The following is a 15,900-nucleotide window of genomic DNA, read 5'->3' as shown; positions in this document are numbered from 1 at the left end:
TTTTTCCCAGTAGTTGCGGAAGGTTTTTTATCCATCCAGAGAGACTTACCCTGTAACTCCTGATGTTTTATTTTTAATGTTTAAAAAAAAGCCCTGCTATGGACAGCTTTTTCTGTGAGAAAAAGCTAATTATTTGGTCATTAATTAAGAATTAAATTTGCACCTTTATATTTCTCTAGGCCCCATGTGCTACGTAAATTGACATTTACCTAATATATGTTTGAAAGCAAGTAGGAAACAAGGGGTGGCTGTGAGTCAGCAGAAATGGTTAGTGTGAGTCAGTCAGCGTACATCACTCCCCCACTACCTGTTTGTTATTATTAATGTCATAATGGGAAGTATGGTACAATAAATTAATGTGCGAGAGAGTAGCTATCAATTAATGTTATTTTTCTCCGGATAGAGAATAAAAATAAATCAAAACACGACTGTCTGCTGCTTCTCTGGCACAGATTTGTTTGGAGGGGTGGATGAGAGGGAGTTGCTTGCTCAATATGTCTCAAAAAGTTGTAGCTCTAGGGAATAAAAGCAGATTTTGTTTCATTTTCCTCAGAACAAGCCTTGATGTTTTTTTCTGACTGAATGATCCGTGACATCTTTGTACATAAGCAGAGTTACCGCTGCTGTAGGTTTTTCCACCCCCACTGAGGTCTCTGCCCTGCAGTGTGTCCTTCCTACCAAAACAGCAGCATCTTCCCTGTCCGTGAGGAGACAGAAATGCTGTGCAGCAACCCTGCTGACTGCTGTGTGGCTTTCTGTAGGAGAGCACCTGTGTGTCCCCTGCTGACTGACTGAGCCAAGGACAACACATCCACAAGACCAGCTGTCTCTGCTTGTGCTTAGCCAATAAGCTGAGAGATATAAAACTCACACATGAGCAGCTGAGCGAAACAAGTGTCCTGAACCTTTTCTCAAACTGCAAGACAACTGGAAAAATGTATAAGACCTAAGGCCTTGAACACCTTTTTTTTTCTTACTGTTTTGTTTTTGCAAAGCTTTCTGTTGCCTGTTTCTAAAATTGAGGCCAGATACACATTTGGAACAAATAATGTAAAAGCTGTAAACCTTTGTGTTCCCTATTGTATGGACAAATCTGAAAATGTGTGCAAATGTGTCACACCTACTATTCCCTCCTTATGAAATGGGAAGACCAGAGAAACAGCGGAGAGAGAACAGAGAGACAGCGGCGCAGAAAAAGGTGTTAAGACGGGTGCCCGTGCACACACATTGACACACAGCCACAAAGAGACATGCACAAAACTGATGGAAAAAGACATGTCTCTTTGTGAATAAATTCACAGTGAATTGGATTCACTCTAAGGTTTCAGTGCCTCTCTACCACTTGTTTACCGTTAAAATGAACATTATCTGACATATGTCCAGAGGTAAATTGGCTCCTCTTAAATGTGCCTTTTTAACCAAATAATGATTATTCAGAGGCTTCCAGTTATGAGAAACAACGAGACATGACATGGTCCTTTGTAAAGTTGTGTTTGTAATACTTTACTGCCCCTAATCTGAATAGCTGGTGACAGCATGTAAGAATGGCTAGGTATCATAATGAGGCTATTAATTTATCTTGCAATAATTTAAATATTCATCCACTGGACCAGATGCACTAATAAGTGTAACAAATGTAGATGTAGAGCAGCCCCAAGGTGATTGCTGAATGTTTACACTCCAGTTAATACAATCCGCCCCTGTAGAGTCATGCCTCTAATTACCAAAATAAAGCCTTGATTTCTGCTCATAATCCCGACTTTGGCTAGGACATTGTGCATGGACAGTGAACACGAGAAAGCGGTCTTACGCGCGCCACCGTCCGTTGCACAGAAAATAAGGCTGGTTGAACGGTGACAGGACCTTTTGCAAACAGCTGAGTCAAGTGCAGTGCAGATTGACGGAATAGGTACAGGAAGTCAGCGGTTGGACCTTCAAAATAAAACTATTCACGTAACAACGCATCAATGCAGAAATCAGCTCGTCAAACCACAGAATACATAATTTAGGGCTGAAGTCGTTTTTAAAGTTGCTCAAGTATTATATGTGGTTCTGAAAAAAGTGCACTACGTCCGCTCACTTAAGGATATAATTGTGAAGTAACTCGTGAAGGCGTTTTACCGAGAATTTAATTTTTTAATTTCCAACAAAAGTATTCCCTTCGTTCTCCTGTCAGTGTAGGGTTTTATGTTGCCCTAAAAAACTGCTAAGTTTTTTTTTTTTATTGTGAAAGCCACAGTGGTAACACTCATTGTTGGCGTGGCCAGCTTTACTGTGGCGGCTTGTTACACTGGAGAGAGTGGGAGAGAAAAGGAGCAAATGTGCGCGGTGCCGGAGAGGGAGGGAGGACAGCGAGTGCGCAAATAGGCAGCCAGGCACATCAGCAGCAGCGGCAGAACATCTTCTTGATCCTGATATCCCGTGTCTTCGGCTGCCAATCCTCTGTGTCTGTCTCTGATTGAGATTTCACTCCCGGCCGAAGTGTCCAGAAGCCTTCGCCAACCATCAGCTCTCACTTTCCTTGGTGCTCGGTTATTCTTAGCTGCGAGACCGTCCTTCCGGTTCTCCTCTTATTATCCCAGTTTCTTGAATATTTAATGGAAAATGGCGATCTGCGCGCAGTCGTATGGTATTTTCTGCCTCTTCACAATTCAAACTGTACTTATCATATGCGTCTCTACGCCAACAGACGGGACCCACCTCTTCCCACAGCACTACACGTAAGTACCACGCACCGTTTCGTGCATAAACCGGGGTGAGGGGCGCCGAACTAGGACAGGTGGCCCCGATAAGGCTACACATACAGCGACGCGTACCTTGGGATGAGAGGAGCTGCAGCTTCCAGATGCAGTTTCCCTCTATCACGTTGCTTTGTAAAATTTGCTATGTCGCTGTTTTGTCTTTGTAGGTAGTGGCAATTAATATCCTGAGCCCTATTCAGTTTGTCATAGTCAACATGGAAACTGTCTACAGAGAAAAGCACAGGTGCCACAGGCGGATCACCTAGTCCAGCTCAGCAAAAAATTACCAGAACATCCGCAGGGATAAAAATATAATGCCTTAATACTACTTACTACTGCTACTAATAGTCGAGGGGTTGTTGTTGTTTTTAATTTTGCCACTGCATGGGGGACAACATCTCATTTACACATGATGGATAGGCTGAGCTATAACGAAGCTAGTGTGAAAGTGCTCCACGGGATACGGCACACGCACCGTGTAAATAATCGTGTCTATCCCACAGCAGGATACACTGGTGTTTTAACCGGATAATTCCGATTCACAGACTAAACCAATTATGTAATGCCGCAGGAGAACCAGGTCTTTCAACCTGTGCGTAAAGTCCCGGCTTGTCGGTTCCTTTCTCGCAAAAAACTATTAAAGAACTGGCTTGAACTCTAGGTATCTAAATGAAGGAAACTAGAAGTTTGTTGTTTTAAATATAGACGCGCTTTGAGGCCAGTGTTGATTTATTCATGTGACTGAAGGCACATAGTAACTGAGCATCCAGATTTGTTTTTAGCAACAAATCTATATTTGGACACCTGTTGGGGGATTGGATTGCAGTAATATTTTAAATTTAAATCTTAACAGTTTCACCTTGAATGACGCTGACAGGCAAATGAAAGCAAACGTCTCTGCTGCAGCATGTTTACTACCTGTGGTAATTTATTTAATACAAAAACATTAACCCCCAAAAGATTGGATACATTTACAATTATATTCCAGATGTTACAGTTTAGTAACAACCCCCTCTGATATTGTATTGCAACAGTTCTTCCTCAATCAGGTTTATGAAGTGTAGCTTGAAATGTTATATGGCTCTGTTTATGATGCTCCTGTTGTGATGATCTGATGAACATGACTGGCTTGTATAGCCTGTAGCGGTGATTAGTCAGTCAGGTTCACAGAAATGACAAGAATCTAAATGATTCCTCTCTGATGCATCCACTGGATGTTCTGCTGCTGTATTACTCCTGATGGCCAAGGTGACTTTCAAAGGAAAATCAGTTATCCTTCGTGGGATTGTTGATTGTCAAAAAGCACAGCTGAATAACTGATTTTAGCAACAAAAAGTATTTTAGATAATTTATATTTGCATATAAATTAAAAATTATACTATGGATTTTATTGTACTGTATATAATTTTACAGTATTGTACCTCCTACTGTTATCTCTCTCTCTCTCTCTCTCTCTCTCTCTCTCTCTCTATATATATATATATATATATATATAGATATGTTTGTGTATATATATGTGTGTATATATGTATGTATGTGTGTATATATATATATATATATATATATATATATATGTATGTATGTATGTATCATATGTACGTGTGTATATACATACATATATATACATGCACACACATATCACATATATACATACACACACACACACACACACACACACACACACACATATATATATATATATATATATATATATATATATATATATATATAGCTATTTGTTAGAATGGACAGTTAACTAAGCTGCTGGAGTTGTCGATCAGGAGTAAGTGCCCGATACTCACTTAGACATGGAAAGTCTTAAGTGCTTGTAGCTGAAAAAGTGTGTCCACAAGAATGAGCTAAAAGAATGATAGCATGGCCGACAAAGTACCTTCAGTAGCGTACACCTTGTACACTTATCGTACACCTATAATAAGATTTTTACATAGTAAGTTTGTTATTTTGCTTGTGTGTGTTTGTTGTATGGGTATGGGCAGATGGAAATTACTCTAATATTACTAAGTTTAGAGGAAACCTGTTTTGATAACTGCACAATCTTTTCTAGGAAGGTATAATATTTTACATATATACACTCAGGTAAATTATACGTCATTTTCAAAAAATTGTGTTATTCACACGCATACAAAAATAGTCCACCTTTTGCCCCTAAACATATCTCAGCACTTGGAATGAGGAGATCTATTGCATCAGAATGAACTATGGTGGCAGTGTGTGGCCGACACATGGGTCATCCATCCAAACTCATTTTATCACATTTTTTGCTTCTCCAAAATGTTTGTCTAACACATCAAATACATCAAAAACACAAGAGACAAATGCTGGGGGTTTTAAACTACATCAAACTACAAAGGGCCAGGGAGTCTGCTTTCATGTAGAGCATAATACCAACTTTTATGTTTTTAAGAGAGATCACAGCTTTCACAACACACAGACAGTCTCAAAGCCCTTATTGAACATTAGGCCTGGTAGTGTATGTAATTTAGGAAACAAGTGTCTCCTGAGATCTCTGTAGTTGTTTTTGAAAGGACAGTTGTGCGTATTTGGGAATTCTGTAATTTACAACGATAATCTCATGTTATCATGCAAATTTTTACAAAACTTTGGTCATGTGGTCTGGTCTGATGCAGATCAGTTCTGTCAAAGGTGCATGGTCAGCTGTTTGATAACTCAGATCCACTAATATGATCCACTTTTTGTATTTAAGTTTATAAAATAGATTTAGAAAAAACAGGAAGGACGAGTGATAGGTCTAATATATGCACAGATGCTTCTGGACAGGTTACAATGAAGATCTGTCAATATGGTACTTATATCATGAATTGAGACAAAATATTGGCAGAGATTTGTCGAAGTGAAATCATTTATCATTTATGTGTTGTATTTTTTAATTATAATTGACTTGTCAATAGTCCACCTTTTGCTGTTGAAAATATTTCAGCAATGCTCTTGAAATGACAAGCTCCATAGCATCAGAAATGGGGCAGTGTGAAAGTGAGACAAAATCATCATCATCTTAATGATATTTTTCCGGGGTGGGCAACATGAAAAAAATGGACACATGAACACTTGTTCATATCTTGATAATATATTTTATCTACTTAGATATTGAGAATCCCATGGTGTAAATTTAAACTCATCTTCTTCCCAGGCTGTTGAATAATTTTTCTATTAATTTTTAGAAGAAATATGCAGCTCATGCTGTTATAGTTAACATTCATGAGCACAGAAGATCTGTGACCCACAGCATCTTAATGTGAGAATGCACCGTGGAGGTTAGAGAAATGCTAAACAATAATGTTAGATTATTGTTCTAGTATATTCTGGTTTAAATTAAAAACAAACACAAGCATAAATGAATAGGTCAAATAAGTAAAATATGCAAGTACATATGATTGCCCCATGACATTTTCATTACTATATGGAATGTAGCATAATTACATATGCTTACAATAGAAGACAACTTACGCCCACTTATTGCATCAACATTTGCATTCTCTTAAAGCTGCATTAAAGTGTATGTTTGTGTGTTTGTGTTTGAGACATGTAGCATGTAGACTAATGAAGTTGCATAAGAAGTCTGCCTTGCTTGGGGACAGAGGTAGTGTCCCTCACTGTTAGTATCACTGTGTCCTGCTCAGCTCTCTCACTGTAAGCTTGTTTTCGTTTCATGTCGAGGTGACCTTTTCATAGTCGGCGGCCTCTCCCCAGCGATCCTGCTCTGTGCAGTCATTTTGGAGTCATTCTTGCTTTCTCTTAATCTTGTCTCTCTAAACGCAGTCAGTACGCACACTCGCTGGCATGTTCACTGTTACTCTCCTGATGAGGCCCGCTACTGCTTGGTGATTATGGCAAGTGCTGTCACTGCTTGGCAGATTTGTGCAATTTAATAATTCTGTCTTTCCTCTTGTCATCTGAACAAATCTGACATTTAAAGATGACATTTGTCTTCGTCATCATATTAAAAGACAAATGACACTGTTGTGTTGTGGTTTTGATGCTAGTGATTAGCTGTCTGCATGCTGCTGAAAGGAAAAGGTTGGCATGGAGTCAGCGGTTGGCTCACTAATACATGACAGAATTTATTCATCTGATTGTTGAAAAATGAGGTTTCATGAATTTATTTTATTTTTTTGATGCCCAACAGTTTCTCACTAGCCATGCATGTTGATTGTTCAGTGTGTATCCTATTTTTCAAGTGGGAATCTGCTGCTGCTTTAACATGATCAAGTGAAAATCTTGATCTGTTAAGTCATTTGTTGCTTGCAGTGATGAGCTCCAGCCGTTTGATCTCTTAATTCTAAACTTGGCTCCATCTAATGCAGATCAGCTCCTGCTTAGGGTGCACTTCTGTCAGACCCGAGCAGTTTTATTGCAGAGCCGGTGATCCTAGCCGAGCCAAGACTGGCACGTTTGCTGCCAGGGCTGCCTGGGCCAACCAGATCTTTGCAAGATGCAATGGGGAGAGAAGGTGCTGATGACTAAACCCAGACATTAGGAAAGATGGGAGAGATCCAGATAAGGATCCACTAAGGGAGAAAAGGGCAGTTTGCCAGCAGAGAGAGAGAGAGATGGGGAAACAATGATAGGGAGAAAATCTTTCTGTCAAAAACACACTTCCTATTGCTTGTGTGATCACATGTTCAGGTGATATTGTCAAGACATGCAGGTTGAAAATGTCTAATTTTATTTTCCAGAATGATTCACTGGGCAGGACGCATTGAGAAGGAGCTGGAAAAGGTTCTGCAGCACGTCACCGGAATCCAGCAGATGAGATTGGTAAGTTGACGTCACGCTTGTATGTGACACGCTGCAATTTCCTGCATTATTAATCTGTAAGCTTTAACTGGGCGTGGTTGTACAACATACGTTCTTTCTCTGTGTGTCTGTGAGGCAGTTTGAATTATTTATGCAAAAAATGTTAATCTTTGATAGATATTCAATTTTACAGTTTTAGCACACTATTGAGTTCTTGAGATTATTTAATCATGAATTTTATTTTTTCCATTAAACAGTTCTCTTCACCCTAAACCAGCTTTTCTGATACATCATCCAAACATTCACATCTGAAATCCAACAAACAGCTTTTTTTTTTTTGAAAGTAAATTTTATATTTTGAATAGTGGGCCTTATTCACAAAACATTAGATTTAAAAGTGTTAACACTAAATTACTTGTTATGAGGAGCATATTTTGGGGAATGTTTTGTTGGTCAGTTGTGTGTCTGTCCATGTAATAGGCTGTGTGTAACAAGTGTCTGTCTAGTGGTAGAGTAGCAGATGGTTGAGTGTGATTGACACTGTTTTATCATATTTCTGCAGTGTGTGCATGTTAACCATGCTTCCAGCGTTGTAATGCACCCTGAGATAAATGCTTCATTATTGCTGTATGGGTGAGTGTGATTCATTCAGTCGGTGCGGTGCCTGTGGCGGTAACTGTAACGGTGGTGAGTGCGATGGCTGTTAGTTTGGTAGCGACATTGATGGATCCCAGAGAGGAGGAAGTGAGATGACAAGGATGGTGCTGGTGTAAAGGTTAATAACCATTAGTGGATATCAGACTCCGCATCACAGAGGTTGGTTTTTAGCACTTGTTGAGTGTAAACACAACATAACAGGATATTTACTCATCAAAAACACAGTGTTCACTCTGCACAATTTAGATTTATAAACTGCAGTCTATTTCTAAAATAATGTTACACACAGTTTTAACATGAAGAATTTCTTGGTGCCTGATCAAATAATGTAGGGAAAGCTTCTCAAAGCACAACTTGAATCAATCAAAGTTCTTGTTTTGGTACCCAAACATACAAAGTTTATCATTCTAGACTAATAGCAAACTTTTCCATTTGAGCTGCCACTTCTGCAGTAGGAAATGTTTGGTATTGTAGCTTGAAAAAAAAATGTTGTTTAATTCTCTGTGTTAGTCTAAATAATTACAGTAATTATTCAGTTGAGTAGATGTTTTAGCCACATGGTATTTGAAGGAATGTCTTGGATATTTGGTGTATGTTGACTACATGTTATTAACTGGGACAAACAAGGGTGAAGGATCCTCATCTTAATGAGTCCGAAGCCAAAATATGATGTTGACTTGAAATTACGTGCTTAGTGAGCTTTACGTCCTGTGGATTAAGTGTAATTGACATGACAGGTGTATGAGACTGAAACCAAGGAATCTCTAAAACCTTTAAAAACATCACGTTTATCCCAGTGATGTCTTGTGTAAGGTGACCATATGGCTGTATGTCCATGTGTATTTGCTGGCCTGCACAGAGCGGGTGTGAAAGAACATTTATCATGGCCCCAAACAGGACTCGTCACAGGGTGTGCTAAATGGCCCAGCATGCCTAGAAAAGCCATTTTCTAAATGGATGCCTCTCTCTATACGTGTGTCTGATAGAAATCTTCCCAGGGCTATGCCGGCTGGTAACAAGATTGCCTCCCTCTGCGGCCCCTTCCTCTTCATGCGCAGTTTATTCTTGTCGACAAAAAAATGTAAAGTGTGTGCAAATTATTTCGGAGTTTGTCTTAAATGAGAAAAAAAAACAAAGAAATAAGTTGAATATAATGCAGCATGTTCAGTTTCCCCGAGTTGAAATTTTATTTTGTCTGACAAGGAAGGTAGTGGGTGAAAGAGAGAGAAAGGCAAAGATGGGCGAGCGCAGAAAACAGCTGCATATATTTTGGATTAGCAACACAGAGATGTATAATATATTAATACTTCAGTTTCTTCAAACTGTGCCCAAGTTTAAAGTTTCCCCCCAAAAATCAAAACAGAAATAAATACAACTAAACATAATGAAATGCCTAAAATTACATTCAAATATATTCTGCCCAGGTTTGGTCAAGATGTTATATGTTAACATTGGAGTGAAAGGGAGACAGAGGGTGAGTGATGTACCGGAGGAGTTGGAAGTGTGTGGATAGACAGGGACAGTGGGCGGCTTTTAAAGTGGAGGAGGGTTTTTTTAGAGACGGAAAAGATGAAGAAATGCCTGACAATTCAGATGGATGTTCATGCTGTTCTGTGTGTATATTTAGAGTCAAACTACTTAAGATGGATGAAATGATAGAAGGGCAGGACAAGAACTGGCAAATTTAAATGTGTGCAGATGAAGGGTGTTTATATTCCTTATTCTTCTCATTATCCTGTTTGCTGTTGTGTTGATGTGTTACAGTATGTGGTGATGAGAGGCAGCGGTGGACAGCAACGTTGTTTCTCAATCTTCAGGCTTTTCAGACAATTTTCATGCGAAACCATGAGCACGCACCTACATACTGTCATTACAGTGATTTGATGGTTTATCAGAGCTACAGATGGCTAGTATTTAATCTATTATTAAATCTCAAGCTGACACATGTTCCCCACATCTTTATACACATCAGAGAGATTGTATGCATTCATTATTTGTAGTTGTATACTAGTGGTTGAAGAAGTGCTCAGATCAGGTTACAATAGACAATTCAAGTTGGCAAGAAACTAAAAATCAGTCCACTATGCTGAGTTCTCCCTCTACCTGCTCTTCTCTGCTCTTTTGCCAACTCCTATGCTCAGCCACGGTCCTTACAGCCCTTCAGGTTTTAGTCATTGTCAAATAACAATATATAAGCATGCTGTTAAACTTATTAATCAAGCAGAAATTGTTGAAATTCTCTGATTGGTTAGAAGGGTGCATTGCTCTCATATCCTGTTAGGTAGTTAAGTCCAGTGGTTTCAAACCAAGTGTCCCCTTCAAATGGTCACAAGATAAGTTTGAAAGGATGTAGAAAAGGAGAAAAAACAGCTGTCAAATGAATGGATTGGGCGGGAAAATTGAATGTTTTCATTCTTAAATGTAGTGGAGTAAAAGTGTAAAGAATATATACGTATATGTGCTTGTTACTTGCCAGTGTTGTCTTCTACACACTTGCTCAGAGTCAGGGCAATTTTCTCAGCTTCAATTTAGGTAGTCTCATAATTGGCGATACCATGCAACATATGTTGAACTTAAATGAATTTCAATAAAAGTCTAATCAGCTCTAATAATTTAGCATGGTGCACATGACTGCTCCTGAAGCCCTCTCTTCATCCTGGCAATTTACAACTCTGCACTCTGAGGACATTTTGACTTCTTGTCTAACTTTTGCTGTTTGCTGCTCTTGATCCTTGAAAATATTAGAACGCTGCAAATCATCCTGATCAATATGCCCATAGGTAGAAGCAAGTGGGAAACACAGATATTTATTGGGAGTGACATTCATCATTTTCATCAAAGTGCCTCATTTTTTAAAATTTAACCCTGTGTATATATATTTTTTCTCTTTCCGTCACTTTTGCCCTTCACTCTGTGTCTCTTTCTGCTGTATGGACAACTCAGCATCAGTCAGCCCGTTGACCACATGCTGGATGCAGGTTTATCTCAGTTCAGCACAGACCGTTCTTTCATACACTGCTTACAGTGTGCATGCCCATACTCATGACCGTGTGTGTGTGTGAGTGAGTGTGCAGTAAGTCTTCTTTTTAGTTTTTAACATTGCTGAAGCCTCTGGATGTATGTAAAATGATGCCTTGAAGGAGCTACATGCCGGAAGAACATAATTATCATTGTCTCATGCTTTTCTGAATCTTCCCTCTGCCTCCTTCAAAAACACAGTTGTTAAGCTGGCCTCAACAAACAGATATTTTTATAAAGTGCACTGGTGGATTTACTCACTATCGCTGACTACAGAAATTCCCAATAATCTGCCTCAAATGCCCAGCACTTTAGTAGACATCACCCCTGCTCCTACTCTACAATCTGTCTCCTCACGTTTTAGAGCTGATGTCAGCTTCACCCTTCTCTCTCTTTCTGTGTCTCTCTGTCTCTCTCTTTCTCATCAGCAGATGATGATGTGGGAGCTGATGAGTGCCTTTTGTTTTTTGCTGAAAGGCTTCTTATAGATTACAGGAAGTTTACAGGAAGAGTTGAAGGTCCGTCCTCCCACCATGAGCTATTACCTTTTAAGGAGAGAGAAAGAGTAGAGAGAGAGAGAAGCAGGGAAAGCACTCTGAGAGTCTCTCTGCTTTTCTTTCTACCACCCCCTTCATCTTCTGGCTTGAACCTTAACAGCAGCTTGTTATCTGACTGCGCGAACCATGAAAGGCTATTTTTGCAGGATAGATGGTTTACTCTCTGGCTCTGGTTTTTGCTCATGATAGCTTGTCTTAAGTATCAACCCAAGATAGTGTAACACATGTGTAAACACCATGGTGTACCCCATCCGACATTTTTAATGTATGTTGAAATGGCTGAATCCATGACTTTTCTTTAAGTACATCATCAAAACTTGGATTCTGCTTAGCTTGTGTAAACACTAAACCTTCTCTAGAACAGATAAGCTGTGCTTTTATCTTTCACTTTATTCATTGTAGCTATAATTGTTTTTGTTTTTTTTCTCAAAATAATAAATGCATATTTCTCTTTTTTCCATTAGAACCTGTTGGAGTTACCACCTTTATAATGCCCACTGCAACAAATGAGCAACCCTATACATTTTTTTTGACCAACTGGATGTAGAGGTACACATCTCGAACAATAAATCTTAAACATGGTCTCTTTATTCTGGTTGGACCCCTTTCGTAACCCACTTTTCTCTGTCTGTCTGCCAACTCTAGCAATTAATGTGTATGTACCCCAAACACAACCAAAATAAAATGCACAATAACAAGGCTGTGAACATTAGAGGCACATAAAACTAGTACCAAGCTGAACATTAAACAGTATAAGAGCTGGTCAACAGTGATACTCCCAGTCTCAGACTCCCCTGGTCTGACAGGGGAACAGAAAGGCACACAAACACATTGTATTTATTCTTCCGCCTTCTTATTGGTTTTCTGACACTGGGGAAGGTTACGAGGATTCCTCAGCTTCCCAGCTTGATGGCCTGGCACTGGTTGGCTCTTTTTATACAAATACAAATGCATATATCTGCAGAGTGCAGCCTGCATGCTGATATCCCTGGGTTCGTTTTTAGAAGGAATTACTTGAAATAGCTTTATAAAAATGTGACAGTTTAGGAAAAAGTAGAACCAGATTATGTAGTGTCAGTGCCTTATCTCCAGTTTTATATTTTTTTTCTACTAGTTCAACTTTTAATATGTTTGTTTAGTTTTTTTCTTAAGCCATTGCAAAACCTTTATAAAAAAAAAACATTGAAATTATAAGATATTATAAGATATTATAAGTTTACCTGATACTCAACTCCTAATGTTGTTTTTCTTAATTTACCTCTCCACAAATTGCTTGTTCGTAAAATTCTGTAGTTTTTATGGTATCTTATAGGGGGTGGCAGTAGCTCAGTTGGTAGAGTGGCCGCCTACCGACAATAGGGTGGGAGGTTCGTCCCCTGCTCCTCCCAGCCACATGTCAAAGTTTCCCAAACAGTCCATTACCACCCCTAGTTTTGCTGTGCCAGCCCAAAGCCCGGTAGAAATTGGGGAGAGTTGCGTCAGGAAGGGCATCCGTTGTAAAAACTGTGCAAAATCAACATGTGGACAAATGATGGACAAATGATCAGCTGTGGCGACCCTGAACTCACGGGATAACCCAAAAGGACAAAAACAAAATACTTTTTTTTTTTTATTATATGGTGTCCTATAGTTTCTTTCACACATGCACTGGAATCCTGAAATTCTCCTGACTTTGTTTAGAGTGGGTGTATACAAAAATGCAAATGTCTGAGTGAGAACTCCCAACATTATTCGACCTTTATCCTGCCAGCCCCCTGTATAATGTGTGTGAGCCCATGCATGGGGTTCTGTCCTGAATTGTTGAAAGAAAGCGAATAGACACGTTGATGATGTTTAATTTCCTTAAGTGATAAAACCCACCAAAGTTTTCTATCTTGTTGTGCCTCCTTTGCACGCTGATAGTGCACTGAAATCAATCAGAGCTTTCTCCCATGAGGACCCTTCTGACTCGGATGTTCTTCTGCTGTGTGTTATATGTGTAAAATTCAACTCAGGACAGTTGCAGGGGTTGATTTTCCAAAGTTTACACGTGAGTGTACAAGTTTAGTTTACCAATATTTTTATTTATTTATTTTTAAAGTCAGTAGCATGAAATACGTTTCTTAAAAATCTTCTTGAGGTTTCGACTGTTTAGCTGTAAAGTAAAAGCTAGCTGACTGAAATCTGTAATGTAGGCTTTGAAGACAGTGGGCCACAGAGTGCATGCTGTGTGTAGGGCTTTATATCTTCTCCGATTAAATAAAAAACCTCTTACAGCATCAATGCATGAGTGCTTGTTGATTTCAGTGAAGTGAATTTGTAGGATGGAGCTGTAGAGGGCCACTGGGGGGAAACAGCCTTTTTAGTGTCAGCACAGAACAAACAGAGATGGTCACAGTGTCGTCTGAATCATTCTGACATTCACTGCTTTACATTTGGGGACTGTATTTGTGTAACTAATTGTTGCTCGGTGAATTCAGTAAAAACAAAGCGAATGCGTTCATGCTACTGGTGATTTTCTTTTTCAGAAAAGAAGACCTTGCACTTTTTAAAGGAAGACAATATAGCATTATGTGTTGAAATAGGATTAGAGGTCTGGTAAAGCTCCAGCCCTGTCACAGGAAGATGCTTTATTTTGCCTACGCTGCAAATCTTTTCTCCTTGTCTCCATCTCTCTACACTATTATTTGCACAGTGTGTGTGCACATGCTTGTGTTATTTTCCCTCATCTTCTGTTTGATGTTTTAGAGAGCACATCACATGTCTTCTCTGCTATCTGTGCTTGACAGAGAGGAAAAACTGGGTACAGTTCCCTGAGTGGTTTGCAGTGGTAATGTAGAGTGGCGTGATGCCCTAGAAAATTCCAGGTGTGAAGCGCTTTATTCATTCCACTGCAGAGGGAGTGCTTCTGTGTGTGTGAAGTGGTAGGTGTGACGTTTATTTCCATTGTGAACCTTTTTTTTCTTTTATTATGGGTGTTTTTTTGCATGTGAGAGTTTGGGTGCACTGAAGTCTCAAAGGTTTTGTCCTCTTCTTCTCTTCCTCCTCCACTTGCACTAGTCTGTGATTGATTTGTCACAGTTATGAATAACTTTCATTTGCTTGCCACCGGTGGGTGGTTCTCAAACGTCGAACTGCTGTGTAAGTCCTAGAAAATTGTTTTAATTTTTGATCATGTAGGCAGTAGTAATTCTCTCCTGTCATCTAAGAGGGTTCTTCTGAAGTGCTACCTACATCTTTTTAAAATTCTGAAGATCATTTGCTCATTTTGTTACTTCTGTACGTTTTCTATGTAGATTTCGGAAATGTATCCACTCCTTTCTTTGGCTTCAGGCTGGACTTACTGTCATCTCTGGTCCTTTTGCCAGGTCTTGATATTTTCATTAGATTTGTGCTTCACAACTGCAATTGCTGCATTACACATATACTCAATAAATGTTTACATATATTACATTTGCAAACACAGAAAAGTACGGTATGAAAACTATGCGATGCCTAATGCCACTTTTTCTTTAACTACCAGACCAGAGTACAAGTAACCCCGATTCCAAAAATTTGGGATGATGTCTAAACAGTAAATTAAAACAGAATGCAAAGATTTGCAAATTTCTTTAACTGATGTTTTATTCACAGTAGAACATAAGCAACATATCAGATATTGAAACTGAGATATTTTACCATTTCATGGAAATTATTGTATCATTTTGAATTGGCAACAACACATCTAAAAAAAGTTGGAGCATCCTCTCTTCTTTTCACAACTGTCTGTAAACGTCCGGGAAGTGAGAAGACCAGTTGCTGGAGTTTAGGAGAGGAATGTTGAATTTGGTGACATTTCTGTTTTGTGTTCAGATATCTTCTTCTTTGCAGGATGCAGCTTTAACTTACACTTGTGAATTCTGAGCCCATGCAGTGATGTCCAGTAAAGAATCATGCCTGTTTTTAATGCAGTGCCAACTGAGGGCCCAAAGATCACACAGATCCAGTTTTGACCTTTGGCCTTGTCACTTGTGCTCAGAGATTCTGCCTGATTCTATGAATCTTTTAATGATATTGTATACTGTTGATAGTGGGATCTTCACAATTTTGCTTTGAGGAAGATTTTTATGAAATTGTTCCACAATTTGTAAACGCAGTTTGTCTCAGATTGGTGAACCTCTGCCCATCTTTAC

General features: G+C 39.1%; 1 protein-coding gene across 3 annotated transcripts in view; it reads left to right on the top strand.

Moving 5' to 3' along the window:
* Positions 1 to 2,275: 2,275 nt before the first annotated feature.
* cacna2d2a (calcium channel, voltage-dependent, alpha 2/delta subunit 2a) overlaps positions 2,276 to 15,900 on the top strand; it is a 136,506-nt gene continuing 122,881 nt past the window's right edge. For all 3 annotated transcript variants that reach the window (XM_067506098.1, XM_067506095.1, XM_067506094.1), the window contains exons 1-2: positions 2,276 to 2,720; positions 7,457 to 7,538. In XM_067506098.1, the coding sequence (XP_067362199.1) occupies positions 2,605 to 2,720; positions 7,457 to 7,538 (198 nt within the window). In that variant the 5' untranslated portion in view covers positions 2,276 to 2,604. The remainder of the gene's footprint in view (positions 2,721 to 7,456; positions 7,539 to 15,900) is intronic.

Source organism: Channa argus, chromosome 5 (genome assembly GCF_033026475.1).
Source record: "Channa argus isolate prfri chromosome 5, Channa argus male v1.0, whole genome shotgun sequence".
Lineage (NCBI taxonomy): Eukaryota > Metazoa > Chordata > Actinopteri > Anabantiformes > Channidae > Channa > Channa argus.
This window is presented reverse-complemented; position numbering and strand designations above follow the sequence as displayed.